This window comes from Pseudonaja textilis, chromosome 2, assembly GCF_049901715.1.
Source record: "Pseudonaja textilis isolate UNSWEBS1 chromosome 2, rPseTex1.2, whole genome shotgun sequence".
Lineage (NCBI taxonomy): Eukaryota > Metazoa > Chordata > Lepidosauria > Squamata > Elapidae > Pseudonaja > Pseudonaja textilis.
In genome coordinates this window covers 52,447,363-52,463,833 of record NC_141991.1, presented here as the reverse complement: position 1 = coordinate 52,463,833, position 16,471 = coordinate 52,447,363, and the positions used below count along the sequence as shown (strand labels likewise).

The window sequence follows — 16,471 nt, the reverse complement described above, 5'->3', positions numbered from 1 at the left end:
CCAATATTTAAGGTTAACCTTGATTTTGCACTTTCAGTGTCTCCTTCTGTAATGAGATATTCTACATCTTCTTTAGCTGCAGCCAATAAAATGGCATCACCTGCATTTTTCAAATGCTTAATGTTTGATTCCAGTTATCAACTCTTCCAATCCTGCAGCACTTATACTCACTGTACAAATTAAAAAGATACAGGGACAATATTCATCCTGGTCTCACTCTCTTTTTCCAGACTCAGCTCTTATAGTTGAGTCTTGCTCATGGTATAGATTCCTCAGAGGAATAATCCGGTTTTTCTGGCATAATCAATACTTCCACTATTGTTCTACATTATGGCATTATCTGAAGAATCAAAGGCCTTAAGGGATACATTAAAGCAAAGGTGAATCTATTGCAAAGCTGCAAGTGAGTAGATTTCCGTGCCTAAAGAAAGAGATTGAGTTACAGAGAAGATGGACAAAGCATTCAACTGAGGTACAAATGAAGCATCTATTCTCAAATCGTTAAAGCAGCTGCACTTTTAGAAGGTGCATGGAGTTGCTTCAAGGCTATTCTCTGAACATTTTTGCATGCTCAGATAATGTTTCCACTGTACCCATCATCAAACCAAAATAGTTATGTTTATATGTATTTTATTTGTATAGCAGCAAAGCTGCTCTCAAGAGCAGCTTTGAATCTACCATGTCAAGCCTTCCAAAAAGGATATGGCTGCTTTATGCTTGAGCACTGTGAATTTTCTGACAGGTACGACCACACTAAGTTTGATGTGTTAAGAGGACCATCATGGCTGCAAAATGTACACTGCTCAAAAAAATAAAGGGAACACAAAAATAAGACATCCTAGATCTGAATGAATGAAATATTCTTATTAAATACTTCATTCATTACATAGTTGAATGTGCTGGCAACACAATCACACAAAAATTATCAATGGAAAACAAATTTAGCAACCCATGGAGGTCTGGATTTGGAATTACACTCAAAATTAAAGTGGAAAAAAAACACTACAGGCTGATTCAACTTTGATGTAATGTCCTGAAAACAAGTCAAAATGAGGCTCAGTAGTGTGTGTAGCCTCCACATGCCTGTATGACCCCCATACAATGCCTGGGCATGCTCCTGATAAGATGGTGGATAGTCCCCTGAGGGATCTCCTCCCACACCTGGTCTAAAGCACCCCCCAACTCCTGGACAGTCTGTGGTGCAACATGGCATTGGTGGATGGAGCGAGACATGATGTCCCAGATGTGCTCAATTGGATTCAGATCTGGGGAACGGGCGGGCCACTCCATAGCCTCAATGCCTTCATCTTGCAGGAACTGCTGACACACTCCAGCCACATGAGGTCTAGCATTGTCTTGCATTAGGAGGAACCCAGGGCCAACCGCACCAGCATATGGTCTCACAAGGGGTTTGAGGATCTCATCTCGGTACCTAATGGCAATACCTCTGGCGACCACATGGAGGGATGTGCGGCCCCCTAAAGAAATGCCACCCCACACCATTATTGACCCACTGCCAAAACGGTCATGCTGGAGGATGTTGCAGGCAGCAGAATGTTCTCCATGGCATCTCCAGACCCTGTCACATCTGTCACATGTGCTCAGTGTGAACCTGCTTTCATCTGTGAAGAGCATAGGGCGCCAGTGGTGAATTTGCCAATCTTGGTGTTCTCTGGCAAATGCCAAACGTCCTGCACCGATGTTAGGCTGTAAGCACAACCCCCACCTGTGGACGTCGGGCCCTCATACCACTCTCATGGAGTCTGTTTCTGACTGTTTGAGCAGCCACATGCACATTTGTGGCCCGTTGGAGGTCATTTTGCAGAGCTCTGGCAGTGCTCCTCCTGTCCCTCTTTGCACAAAGGTGGAGGTAGCGGTCCTGATGCTGGGTTGTTGCCCTCCTACGGCCTCCTCCACATCTCCTGATGTACTGGCCTGTCTCCTGGTAGCGCCTCCATGCTCTGGACACTATGCTGACAGACACAGCAAACCTTCTTGCCACAGCTCACATTGATGTGCTAATTTGGATGAGCTGCACTACCTGAGCCACTTGTGTGGGTTGTAGACTCCGTCTCATGCTACCACTAGAGTGACAGCATCGCCAGCATTCAAAAGTGGCCAAACCATCAGCCAGAAAGCCTAGGAACTGAGAAGTGGTGTGTGGTCACCACCTGCAGAACCACTCCTTTACTGGGGATGTCTTGCTAACTGCCTGTGCTTTCCAGCTGTTGTCTATTCCATTTGCACAACAGCATGTGAAATTGATTGTCAATCAGTGTTGCTATCTAAGTGGACAGTTTGATTTCACAGAAGTGTGATTGACTTGGAGTTACATTGTGTTGTTTAAGTGTTCCCTTTATTTTTTTGAGCAGTGTATTTGCATTCATTTACTTTGTATCCTGCTTGTTTCCTGAAAACTCTAGGCGGCTTATATGCGAGCTTCCCCTTATCTGATCCTCTCAACAGCATTCTGCATGGCAGATCAGGCTGTGACAGAGGAATTGGCCAGAAGTCACCCAGGCCTAATGTTCTTTCCATCCCAGGTTATGAAGACATTTGATAATTTATTTTTATTTTATTTATTTATCAAATGTATTTGCTTCCCATCTCTTGGTTCAGGCTACTTGGAGCAGCTTACATCAGGATAAGTGACATGTAACAACAATCATAAACATAAAGTGAATTAAAATTAGAAAAGTTAAGACAAAGTAAAAAAAAAAAACAGGGGTTTGGAGGGGAGAGGTGGCATGTCTCCATCATTAGCGTATCAACCACGTCCCATCAGCAGCTTCTCCTTCAGGACCCCTTGCCAGCCATCATAGATAGGCTTTAAGAGCTTTCCTACAGGCTAAAAAGGGGGGAATCTTATCTCCTGCAGCAAGATATTCCAAAGGGTGGGAGCCGTGGTAGAAATGGCTCTTCTACTGGATCCTACCAGCCACAATTCCTTGGCAGAGGGGATCTGCAATAGGCCCCTTCTGCCAGCACTTGCAAGTGGGGCAGGCCAATCCCATTGGGGAAAGATAATTCTGCAGATATGCTGGACCCATGCCATAAAGAGCTTTAAGCATAATAACCAACACCTTGATTCATACCTGGAAGCAGATTGGCAGCCAGTTCAGCTTACACAACAGTGGTATTACACGTGCCACCTAAAACCAAACTGTGCTGCTGCCTTCTGGACCAATTGTAGCTTCCAAATGCACTTCAGTGGAATCCCCCTGTGGAATGCATTGCAATAACTTAAGCGGAAGCTGACCTGGGCATGAGTGATGAAGCACAGGGTCTCACAATCCAGGAAAGGGCACAATTGGTACACCACATGAAATTGTACGAAGGCTCTCCTAGCTACAACTGCCACCTGCTCTTCAAGCAGGAGTCTAGAACCCCTAAGCTGTGCACTAGTCTGTCTGGGTTAGTGCCACTCCCATCTAGAATTAAAGTCAAGAAGCCTCCAGATCATGAGGCTCTGCATACCCACAGCCACTCTGTCTTACCAGGTTTCAGTTATCTCTCATCCAGGGCCCCACAACCTCCAGGCACTTTCTTATTAAAACAAGAAATCCAAATGTTCTTACCCATCTCAAGCTGAGAAGGGATCTATAGGGATTTTCTATTAGCATCCATGAGTGGCATTCTTGGCATATCTGATAAGGATCCATAGAGCCTTCTTCACCTTCAGCAAAATGAAGGTTGGGCTTTCTAGGACTCAACCCATTAAACATGATAAAATGTGGATATACTGAAATAATAGAATGTGTTCGATTATTGAATATGCGCTCCTGTGTATATTAGGCACCCGTTTAATATTGGTTGGAAAATCTGGGAGATGGAGTCCAATATTATGTACACTAGAAGGCTTGCCTATTTGGGTTTATTGATTGATTGATTTATAAGGCTTATACCTTATAATTTACCCATCTTGTAAAACACGATTTTGGGAGTCTCACATCAATAATAAAACCACAACAGTAAAAACAAGAAAACCAAGTGGAGGAAAATGTATTATTATTACTGCATGATCTTAAATTAGGCAGGTTTCCCTGAATCGAGTCTGACTTCTGAAGATTACAGGCATATGGACAGATTGTTTTCTTGACAAGGTAAGAGGCAGTCACTTCATGGGTACGATGTGTATGTGTACCTGTCACGCACAAATATGCTTTTCTAGCAATTGCCATCCTTTCAAACTATCACACAACCTCTGGGAATTCTATGTATTCATCAATCCTTGAGGAAAGGAATACCAAAATTCGACTTCCATTGCTTTATGACCAATAAAGAGAGCATATTTTATTCTCGAAAGCAATTAAGCTGTCACCAAATGGTATTGTGTTTATTCAGTCTTCTTCCAGAGTGTGATAGTGTGGTTGCCTTTGGGAAGAGAAGGCTAAGAGCCCAGGTTGGCTCCCTCTCTAAAGGGTTTTTCAGATTCTCATCATAAATTGTTTGCATAGGGTTTCCACTAAAATTTCTGTCAATACAGCCACAAGGGCCCATTGCTTTAATTCCTTTCTCAGGCAAGAGCAGGCAACTTTTCTTTTTCCTGGCCCTGTTGAACTGTTTGCAGTATCCCTTATTCATTGCTCAAGTGACAGATTTATATGAGGTCCACTCCTGAATTCCTCTGGGCAGATCTTTCTCTCTTCAACTAAGCCATGAAAAAAACCACAGAATATACACAGATATTCTGGGAAAAAATGGGTTTTGCCAAACAAGAGCCATAATGGATTCAGTGTGATATCACCAATATTTTTTGCTTGTGTGCTATTTATAATTTTAGGGAGATTCAATACACTTTGTTTCATTTTCCCTGCAGGATTTTTGTTACATGCATAATCTTATAAAATTACAGGGGGGCATAAAGAGGAAAGGTACACGCTAATGATTTCCGGGCCATATCTTTCCAATTTCTAATGGAGACAAGAGGCAAATGACCATCAAAGCCCTATGGAGTCTAGTCCCAAGGGAAGCTTCATAGCAAAGCCATGACAAATAATACACTGACATATAATGTATGACAATAGTAGCCATCTTTAAAGAAAGTGTCAAATATTCTACTCTCTAAATACTTAGACAGATATAAGACAAATGATATTACTTGGTTAAAGGAAAGGCAATACATGTTCAAACAAAGACAGAAGATCCTATCAGTCTTTCAAGATAGCCCAGACTAGTAAACCAAGGCCATGCAGGTTACTACTACTTTTATAGTAAAGATTTAGTAACAAAATCTTGCAAGTCAAAATGAGTTCATCCTTCTACCCTTCTATGAACTAAGGAAGGGTTTGCTGAGACATTTGAGCATAGGGTGGGACTAGAAGACCTCCAAAGTCCCTTTTAACTCTGTTATTCTGTGTTACATTTCTTGACCAGGACTCATGCTCTGTTTTGATTGTCGTCTTAGAGGTAGATCCTCCTCCTGCTTTCCTTCAAGGCCACTGTCGATCAGATATATATCAGACACAATCCAACATTTTAAGCAGGTTACAACCTGGTTATCTGACAAACTATTTTTCTCATTATGAATTTGATTGTGAAAATTGGTAGAAGACTCACTTTTGAGGACACAGTGGTCTCAAAACAGCAAAGCCACAGCTAGTACTCCAAAAGGCTATATTTACTATAAATAGTTTATTGTAGCTTCTGTGTGACATGCTGACAACGAGGATTAATTTCATTTTGGATGCAAGAATGGAAAAGGATCTCCTAAGAATGGAAAATCTACAATAGACTATTTATAGTAAATATAGCCATAGCTGTGACTTTGCTGTTTTCATATTAGTGTGATGTTTTAATACATTTTAATTATACATTTTATATATAATTAAAATATATATAATTATACATTTTAATATAATACTTTAATATACTTAAAACTCTCTTAATTCTTTTTAATCAATCAATCGCTACATGAGCCTATGCTCCCTGATTTAGAACTATCTAGAATTGCAGTTGCCATGCTAAGCTAGTATCAGCTTGGCATTGCAACATCAAATCTAGACAGCTCTAACAACCAGTTCTGTGGGCGTGGCTTAGGTGGTAGGTGTGGCTTGGTCGTCATATGACTGGGTGGACATGGCTTGGTGGTCATGTTATTGGCTGGGTGTGGCCAACTCAATATCACTCACATCAAGGCATGCATCTCCTTGCCTGGCCTCTCATGACTGTGGGAATGCTGCAACAGTCGTAAGTGTGAAAAATGGTCATAAGTCACTTTTTTCAGTGCCATTGTAACTTTGAATGGTCACTCCACACAAGCAAAGTACCAGCAAAGGAGGAGAAAAAAACTCCAGAGACATTCCTGAGACAGGAAGTCTAGTCCTGCCAAGAATGTAATAAGGGTTAACAGAGAGGCAGCAACACCAGAATGTTTCCTTCCTGCCATCCTTACAGGATTAGGCCAGTAATTTCTACTAACAACCGGTTCTCCAAACTGTTTAGAATGTTAACAACCGGTTCTAGTGAATAGGTGCAAACTTGTAGAATCCCACCCCTGCTCTAAACCTAAGGCAGGAAAGCTACTTATTCCGTCATCTTCACACTGAACTACAGGTCTTCCTTGGCAATGATGGAGTTTTAGATACACAATTTTAGCAGAAGAAACAGAAAGTAACAGAAATTGTTGGAAATTCTCAAGAAAGCAGTACCACAGTCTCAGTCCCAAGTATCAAGAAACTTTTTTTTATTGACTTTCAGAATATACTACATTCTTAGCCTCCATAGCACGGCATGTCTGCAGGCACATTCCATTAATGAACACAGTCAGAGTCTTCACCAACACTGCCTCTCCCTGCATGAAGCCAGCTTATTGCTTGACCCCAACTGACATCACTTCCCTCTTTATGGCACAAATTCTAAAGGAAGCCAAATGTTGGTACAGCAGCAAGAAGGAAGTTAAGGTACAATTTAATCTACTTAAAAGGATGCACATTTCCTTTTATTTTTTTTATCTGTGAGATAACATTGGCAAATCAAAGGAGGCCTCTATTTTTCTGCATGTTCGCCTAAACATATTAGGTAACAAACATCTGCTTTTTATTCCAGCAAAATCAATTTGGAGCCCACACGAATGTGCTTTACTTTGAAAAAGATTCCCCCCCCCCAAAATCAAAATCAGTGTCAAAATCAGAGGAAGACAACGTTTTATCTGGAAAAAAAGAAAGCCAACTCTCCCCATCCCCTATGGGTTAACAGCAGTTCCACATCTCATTTGTGAACCCTATGAAAACTTGGGGAGGGCAAAATGTAGTTTAAAATGTAAAAAAGACATATAAATTTGTATTTTGTAGGCTTGGCCTTATTTTCTCCCACCAAACCAAGGAATCCTTCCGGCATACTGAATATATTTATGTAATTATATAATTATATAGGTAGGTAGGTAGGTAGGTAGGTAGGTAAACGGACAGACAGACAGATATTCACATTTCCTTTCCACATAAGTCAGATTATGAAAGGCACAGAAAAGGAATAAAATAGGAAGTCAATGAAGTTGAAAGTATGAAATAATAACAAGAGAGAGAAAAATATGAAACAGTATAGGATGTGATTAAGATATAGTCATCATCTTTCATTTTCAATTTTTTAATGTTCAACTTTTTACTTTTTTTAAGGAACTAGGAGCATGCCCACCTACATAATTCTCCCCCCCACACACACACAAAAAAAATTCCTTCTTTGGAACTAACCACAAACTATTTAGCTCTAGTACCTTTCTACCAGCATTTGAACATTTTTTTTCTGTCCTTAGGAAGCATGAAGAAACTTTTTTTTTTTTGCCCTTTAATCATTTGTTCTATTTTATCTGTCAAACTAACCTCTCTGGTCTGGTGCATTCATTATCAGATCAAAACAGTCAATCACATCATACAATCAATATAATATTTGCTGCAAACAATTTGGCTTTTCAGCACTAGAAACACTTGGAAATGTCTTCTCTCACATTCACACATTTCCAAACGAGTTAATGATCTGAGAAGCAAAGGATCCAGCCCCATCTTTAACACAAAGTCACAGACCATTTTCCAAAATTGTTCACTGTTGTGTCTCATACCCAGAATTCTCATACCCAGAATTCTGATCAGCCAGTTCCCAGGCACATTTAATAAACTATTTTTGTTTTTACTGTATCTTTCCCTTTGAACAGGGGAAGAATACTTTCAATGCTAATTCTTTCAAATGTCAAAAAGAACTTTCACACCTACCTTAAGCAAATTGCACATCCACTTTATGTACCAGCCATATATCCTTATTTTAACATTTCTCCAATGATACTATTGTCAGCCCCAATATTTTTCAACATAGTCATATAATATATATTTTTAGTGGACACAAGAATGTATTCCTATCCATGGCCCAGTTCTTTTTTTCTGCATTCTTTCATCTCATTCCCTTCCATCCATTCATATCATTTAACACATTCTGGCATCACGTTCACTTCCCAAAATTCACCCCTACTTCACTCATTATCACAATTTAATGTAACATCATATGCAAATATCACAACCATGAATTCATAAGTTTATATGCACCCATAACCTAGGTGATAGAAATGTATACATTCTGACATATTTTTAGCTCTTTAATTAATAATTAAACTTATACTCCCACTTCCCTGCTTATATTCATCAATGCAAAAGATCAAAACGTTTTCATTCAGTTACATTCTTCTCTTAATTCCACAGGCACACAAGAAATCTATTTTTTTTCTCTTTTCTTTCATTCATTTATTCATGCTGCTTGCTATTTCCATACATTCCAAGTTGTAATATGTCATGATTCCCACCAGATCTGTTCATGGATATTTTTCTATTGCGCCCCTCATGGTTTTAATTAATCAGTGGTTTCCCATAATTCATTGATAGTTTACATAATTCATTGTTACTAAGATAAACTGAACACTAGATCTCCAGCCTTGGCGATACTGATAATGCGTGAAGCTTTCCCTGTTAATGGTAAGTATACCAGTACTACTTATTTTTCACTTGCCTATAACTAGACACAGTATAAGTTATATCAATTAGTTTGGGCATATTTTGGTCAGCCTGCCACAAAGATTTTGAAAACCCATTACTGGTTCTCCCAAAATTTTCATCTCTGCACTCAGGGAAGGATAGGGACTTCTATCTCTCTCACACACAAAAAGAGAAATAAAAAAGGGCAATGAAAACTAAATTAAAAAGTTAGCTGAACCAATCAGTTGTCTTTCACATAATATATATTTTTGCTCTGGTAGAAGCTTCCAATAATTCAGAAGCTGGTTTCAATTCCAGATAGATGAACCACAAGCAGATCTCTATCTCAGTGTACCACTTTCACTTCAACACCGGCCTGTCATTATTCTCACAGATTACATGAGTGGCTCATTAACTGAATTGCATGGTGGATTTCAGATTCTTTCCATATCTGTCTCTACTGAAAAGCTCAGTTCATGTATTTCAGCGAGGGAACTCTCTACCTGCGGGAATAAACCTAAGTAGGCTTGCTGAACAAACCTGAGCCTTGAGCTTGAAATGGATTTCAGACAACTTCTCCTTAGTTATTTCTACCCCACCTCTTTTCCCTCATGGAAAAAAATCACACTGTCTCTTGGCAGTGTCCCATTAAGTATTGTGTGATACCAGAAGACCTTAACTTCACTACGAATGTGACGACATACATCTTCAGATGACATTAAGCTTGGAGCCTCTCAGAAGGTTGAAACAAAAGCAATAACAATTGGAAAGGGGTTTGCTTACCAAATATACTATCAATAAAAAACAACAAACGATAGGTCATTTGGAGCATCAAGGGGCAACCAAGGTCTATCTAGAACAAGCTGCTTTTTATTAAGGACAGACCATTGTCCCACTGATTAAGGAATACTCTAATTAGCAGTAGGTCTTTCGGGTTCTTCAACCCTGACATTTAATCTTTCCAGGTGAGATGGTGGGAATTGAAGGATGCCATCGTGCATCTATTCTCAGGGCTCCTGAGAGGTGGTGGTGGCAAGGTTCAACTAAAGACACTGGGGGATTTTAATTCAGGGGAAACCCCATTCCCAAGGCCAATCATGTTTGGGCCAGTTGTTTGCTTGCCTACCATCCCACCTTTTAATAGGCAGCGTTAGGAGATGCCTAAACTAAGGAAGGCAGAACCACCAAACCCACCGGCCACCCCACGCGAGGAAAGAGCAGAGCAGCGACGGATGCCCGCAGATGCAACGTGGGGAGAGAGCGGACTCCCCCCCCCCGCCATCTGCCCCTGTCCCGCATATCAAATCCCGGAGGGAGGGGCCGTTTCCTTCTAACGGCATCGTGACTCTCGTCGGTCAATCACCAGCTCCCCCCCGCCGGCTGGCCCTGCCGCCCCTCCATTCCCCGCCGCCGCTCGGCCGTCTTCTCACCCGCGGATTCGTTCCGCCGTTGGCTTCCCTCCTCGCGGATCACCACCGTTCTCGACACGTCGAGGATGGAGGCGGTGGCTGCTTGCATGGCTCGGGGCTTCCGAGCCGCGGGATGGTGGGGGTGACCTGGCGCTCTTCTCCGGGCAAAATCTCGCACTCTCCCCGAGGGAGGGGGAGAGGAAAGGCAGGACGGGTCTTAACCCGCTGGCCTGTCCGCTGCGGCTGAGGGGGATCGCGTCGTTCCCAGCAAGCGTCTCTCCGCGGGCTTCGTTTCCCCGCTTCTCCTTTTTTACAACTGCCGGCGCTTCGCTCGCCGTCCCCTCCGCCTCAGCCCCGGCGGCGTCTAACGAGCGGCAAGCAAAGGACGGTGCTTGAGCACCTGGAGATCCCGCCCTCCCCCGCTCGCTCCCCCCCTCTCCCCCCTTCCCCCCACCGCCACACACAAGGCACACCTCGCTTCCTCTTCGGCGCTGAACCCGGGCGAAGGAAGCGGAGACCGTCGCGCCTTCTCTATTCAACGACCATCGGGGACTCGACGTGCCGGATCCGTCGGAGCTCTCCCGTCGGATGCGCCCCTTTAGCCGCGCCGGATCCAATCCAAAAGTGCGTCGCGGCTTCCCTCGTGAAGATCGAGCAAGAGGCGGCTTCCCGAAGAGCTCGTCCAGGGGCTCCGAGGCGCCGCTACCGGAGCGGGCTGCGCGATTCATCTGGTGAAAAAGCGAAGGTGGACGAGTGGCTTTCGCCGACTGAGGGGCAGAATCCGGGGCCTTCTCCCGGTAGAAGAAGTCGCGCCAGGATCCCGCGCTCCTTAGTCCGAAGTAATCTCCCCTTCCTCAGCAAACGGGAGCATTTAGGCCACATGAATATGCATGAGTAATTTTTTCAATACACCTGGTTGTGTAAGACAAAGGCACGCTCCGCTGCGTGAGCGGCGGAATCATCGCACACCGCGGCATACTCTCTAGAGGCAGACGGAGGGGTGGTTGGTTTTCTTTTGTTTTTGGTTTGGTTCTTTTTGCCTAAAATGGCAATTTATCTTTTGCGTTGCTCCTTATTTTAATAATTCATCTCTTGCCTGATCTTTGGGAGCTCACACACAACGCTCCCTCCTTTCATATTTTCCCTAAACAGAGCTTTACGATGTAGAACAGACTGCAAAATAGATCAGTTCAAAGTTACTCTACGACAGTGGAATTGAACCTGCACAGTCTTCCGAGTTCTACCACGACTTCACACTGTTACTTTCCATTTGCGTTTATTCAGTTTCTATTCTCTACAGAGAGAAAGAGAGAGAGAGAGAGTGCAAAACCTTTAAATGTGGACCTAAAATATGCCTGATTTGCAAATGTTCATATCCTTCAAAATGTCCACATAAAAATTACGTTTTTAAAAATTCTGTGGCGGGGGCAAATAGCATCAAAAGAATCATATGCAGGAATATTTTTGATGCACAGGTAGAACTCCCACTATCTTACCTTCTCAATGTAAAAAAAATCTATAAGCCCTTACTGACCTATGGTTTGTATTAATACATGCCTGGGTTTGCATGATCATAGCTACTTACAAGAAGTCCTGGATGGGATGATTGACAGCTGTGCAGCTCAGAAAATGGGACAAAGAGGAGCAGTAAGAATAAAGTTTTTGTAGGTAAACCATTAAATATACTACCCTAGCACTGAACAAAATACAGTACATCTACTAAAGACAACTATATAATAATGCCAGTCCAGTAAGTATATAATAATGCTATCTCATATAGCCATAGTATCTAGTTAAAAACCATCATGCAAATTACATAAATGACATAATTTCTATTAGATATCATGAAACCAATGACTTAGAGCAAGGGTGTCAAACTCACGCTGTCATGGCAACTTCATGTGACATATTGGAACTTTTTTTCCTCTTTGCTAAACTGGGTGTGGGTGTGGCCAGCCCGTGATGCATCCGGCTGCGGGCTGGGAGTTTGACAGCCCTGACTTACAGTAAGTAATGAATAAGATTTGCCAGTGACATAATGATAGATATGACATCATTTCTTTCCTGTGCACATATCCCTATTATTCCCTTTGCTATGCAACTCTAAATTTGCTCCGTTATCCCAAATCCAAATAAATGATAGCCTTCAGCCTTGTCAGTTAGAACCGCTAATCAAGCTGCAATCCTATGAGCCTTTCTTTCATTCAGTAGAGCTTTCTCTAATGCATTAAGCCTGGCTTTATTTATGCAGAAGGTAGCAGTACACAAGTGTGGGGTTTGATTTCAGGCAGCACTGAAAATGTAAGAGGGTTAATTTGACTGTCGTAATTCATGGAGACATCCATGCAGTTTTCTGCTTATCCAGATAGAAGAGTTTTCCATTGCTTTTTTCAGGCATTTTTTTTAATGTTCCCAGACTATCCTAACATTCTAGAATTCCATGGGGTTTTCCATCCAAATATCGGACAGTCTGAATCTTTCTTAGCTTCGCAGACCGTATGTCAGCCCAGTGAGTAAACTCATAACTTGTCGTTATTAATCTCGGGCTTTGGATATGATAACATAATCCCCTCCAGGTAGTTTCTGCTGCCATCTCACCAGCTGATTGACATCTGCCTGAAACTAAGCTGATCTGTGCAGGGCAGGGCTATCTATTTATATTACCGTAGCTTGTTCTGCAGAAAGGGTAAGACATTTTTAAAATTAAAATACCCTGATATGCTTATTGGATCAGCAAAATAACATGGGGAAAAAAAATGAGAGAAGGTATGTTTAAGCGAAACCGGAAGATATGGACTGATTTAATAATAACGCAGGATTCTTTTATTTCAGGCTGCAGCATATGTACACATTTATTTCATCAAATGTCTATGACTTCCCATCTCAAACAAGGTGACACTAGGTGACTACAATAAGCCCAACTTTTAAAACAGAATATGAGAAAACAGCTAAACAATTAACACAAGTAAAAACAAGATTGTGAGAGGGTTAACATATGTGGTATAATCAGTTGTGGTATTCAGTCGGTTTGCAACGGATCAGGTGAACCAGTAGCAATTTGGTGTGAGTCACCAAACCGGTAGTAAGTTCTGGCTGGCCACACACCCCCACTCGGTCACCCTCCTGCCCAATGCTCACTCACCCCGCCCGCCTGCCTGACATTTGCCTAAGGTATTTCTTTTTTTCCCCTCCCGACAATCAGCTGTTGATAAGATCAGCTGTGCCAGGATTCCCCTTCCTGAGGCCCAGGAAGGCAAAAAATGGACGGAGGAGCTCAGCCCTCCCTCCATTTTTTGCCTTCCAGAGCCCCAGAGGAGCCTTAGGGGAGCAAAAACGCCCCCCCCAGGCTTCTCTGAGACTAGGAAGCTCCCAAAATGGAGCTTGGAGTGGGGTGCTGCATGCCCCTCCCTTCCTTTTCTTCCAGAGCCCCAGAGGAGCCTTGGGGGTGCAAACCCCCCCCCGAGACTTCTCTGTGGCTAAGAAGCTCCCCAAAACAAGTGGGGGCTGCAAAAAAAGCTACGCCCACTCAGTCACATGGCCAAGCCCACCAAGCCACGCCCACGGAACTGGTAGTAAAAGTTTTTTAATATCACCATTGCGTATAATCAATAGGTGGGTTTTCTCCTGCCAAATTATCCTCAGGCCTAAAGAGTGGGGGAAAAACCATATTTTGAAGGCTTTTGAAAAGGCCATAACGTTGGAACCAATTTCATTTCAGACAGTGGTGGGGTTCACAAAATTTTACTACCGTTTCTGTGTGCGTGGCTTTGTGGGCATGGTGTGGCTTGGTGGACGTGGCTCTGTGGGCGTAGCAGGGGAAGGATACTGCAAAATCCCCATTCCCTCCCCACCCCACTAACTTGCTTTTCAGTTCCGTTCACCTGTGTAGGGCAACAAAAGAAGACCCAGCCGATCAGCTGGGACTCTGGAGGAAGAGAATAGATGGGATGAAAGCCAGTCAGAGTTGGAATTTGCCGGTTCTCCGAACCACTCAAAATTTCCACTACCGGTTCTCCAGAACTGGTCAGAACCTGCTGAATACCACCTCTGATTTCAGAGGGAAGTTGTTCCAGAAGGTGGGTGCCATAGAACATCTTCTAGGTCCCATCAAATGGAAATCCTTAATAAATGAGACTCACAACATGCTTCTCCTGGCCCTGGTGTGATGGATAGAAATAATTAGGGAGAAAAGAGCCATCAGATAATCCAGCCCTGGGCCATGTAGGGATTTAAAGGACAAAAATAACACCTTGAATTGGACCTGGAAGCAAATTATGTGGGTCACAGAGCAGAGGTATAACTCTATAACTGCATTTGCATCAGATCGAAGCTTCTGATTACTACAATAGAGCACATTATCGTAGTCCATTCAAAAGATGACCAGAATATGAGTAATTGTGAGTAGAGCCTCATGATCCAAGAACAGGCACAACTGGTAAACAATATGAAGTTGTTCAAAGGCCTCCTGGTCACAACTGCCCCCTGCTCCTTGAGCAGCAATTGTGAATTCAGAAAGATCCTCAGCTTATACATCAGGTATGTTTAGGGTAGTACAACTATATTCATTAGAAAAGATGTGCCGCTTCAGATTTGGAAACCACTCAGAATTGGGGCGGGGGACGTTTGACAGTTGACCTTACCCTACACTTCCATGTAAAACAGAAGGTTTTAAAAAGATTGTTCACCCCTGAGGCACTCCACAGGTGAAAGACTGTGCACACAATCTCTCCTTCTATGAACATTAATTGGAACCAACTTGTGCTTTTAAAGTTGTAGCAACGTTTCGGCAGAATCTCATCTGCCATCATCAGGCTTCTGTATTGTGTTCATCTGTGAGTCAGACTTTCACAGCGGTTTCTGTTTTAAATTTGGGGCTAGCCTACTGCTGTGCCAGAATGGTTTTTTCTTCATCCTGATTGGTTGGGAGTCTTGGTCTGTGTTTATTGGTCTTGGAGTTTGCTGTGTTCTGCTTGATTGGTGTTTCTGATATCTTCTGTCTGTTTTGTGGCTTTTTTGTGTCTTGATTGGCTGGCAACATTGCGTTTCCTGTATTGGAGGCTTTTAGTGCAGCTTGGCTCCGAGTAAATGGATGGTTATCATTTGTTAGGAAGCTAGGTTTCATCTGGGTGCCTGGTTGGGGTGTGTTTGAGCTAGAGGTATCAGGGGGGAATATTTTTGTGCCTAGGTGTTTGCCTGGCTAGTGGTGTGGAGATTTTTTTGTTTGTGAGTGCAGGCTTCCAAATAATTGACAGTCTGGTGGAATCATCTCTTTTATTCATGCTTTCAGGTCTTTTTTCAATCTCTATGGCTTCTCTGATAATTCTGTGGCTGGGGTTTTCTATAGTGGCTAGGGTTTTGGTGCCATTGAAGTTGATGCTATGACCTGTGGCTTTCATGTGTTGGACTAGTGAGGAAGTGTGTTCCAGCTTTTTGACTGCATTTTTGTGTTCATCTAGGCAGGTACTTATTCTTCTATTGGTCTGTCCAATGTATGTGGCCGGGCATGATGCACAGGGGACTTTATATATGTCTTGGTTTTCCAGGTCAAAGTGAAAGACTTCCAGGTGAAAGACTCACAGGTGAAAGACTCACAGACGAACACTATACAGAAGCCTGATGGCAGGTGAGATTCTGCCAAAACGTTGCTACAACTTTAAAAGCACAACTATAATGACGTGGGAAAATACCCGAACCAAGCTGAATACCACGAACAGACAATATCAGGAACAATAGAGTTAATTTTTCTCTGGCTGAAGTCATCGTTGGCAGCTTTCCCAGAAGCTGTCTGCAAATCCAGATAACGAGAAGCACTATAAATCAGAGCCGAACGGCAAACAGAAAACTTTTTCCAAACTGTGAACGTAAATAACAAAGTTTGACCCGAACAGGGATTCCAAGCTAACACGCCTCCTTATATTCCTTGAAGGGGCGTGTCAGTCTCTCTATTCAGTCCCTGATTTGACGTTTCCTTTCAATTTGTGCTTGACATCTCAGCCTACGTCTAGTCCTTACATCAACCCAACATTCATTGGCTTGATCATCACCCAAGGACTCCGGCACGTTCTGTCGATCATCTGCTGACAGCTGAGGCATAATTGATGAGGAAGG

At 42.8% G+C, this 16,471-nt stretch overlaps 1 protein-coding gene across 1 annotated transcript in view; it reads right to left on the bottom strand.

Annotated features, from left to right (window-relative positions):
- Window positions 1-11,788, bottom strand: part of SUSD3 (sushi domain containing 3) — a 50,576-nt gene extending 38,788 nt beyond the window's left edge. The window contains exons 1-2 of the mRNA XM_087923884.1: window positions 10,837-11,788; window positions 10,385-10,727 (exon numbers count right to left, since the gene is read on the bottom strand). Coding sequence (XP_087780010.1) covers window positions 10,385-10,472 — 88 coding nt within the window. The 5' untranslated portion in view covers window positions 10,473-10,727; window positions 10,837-11,788. The remainder of the gene's footprint in view (window positions 1-10,384; window positions 10,728-10,836) is intronic.
- Window positions 11,789-16,471: the final 4,683 nt, after the last annotated feature.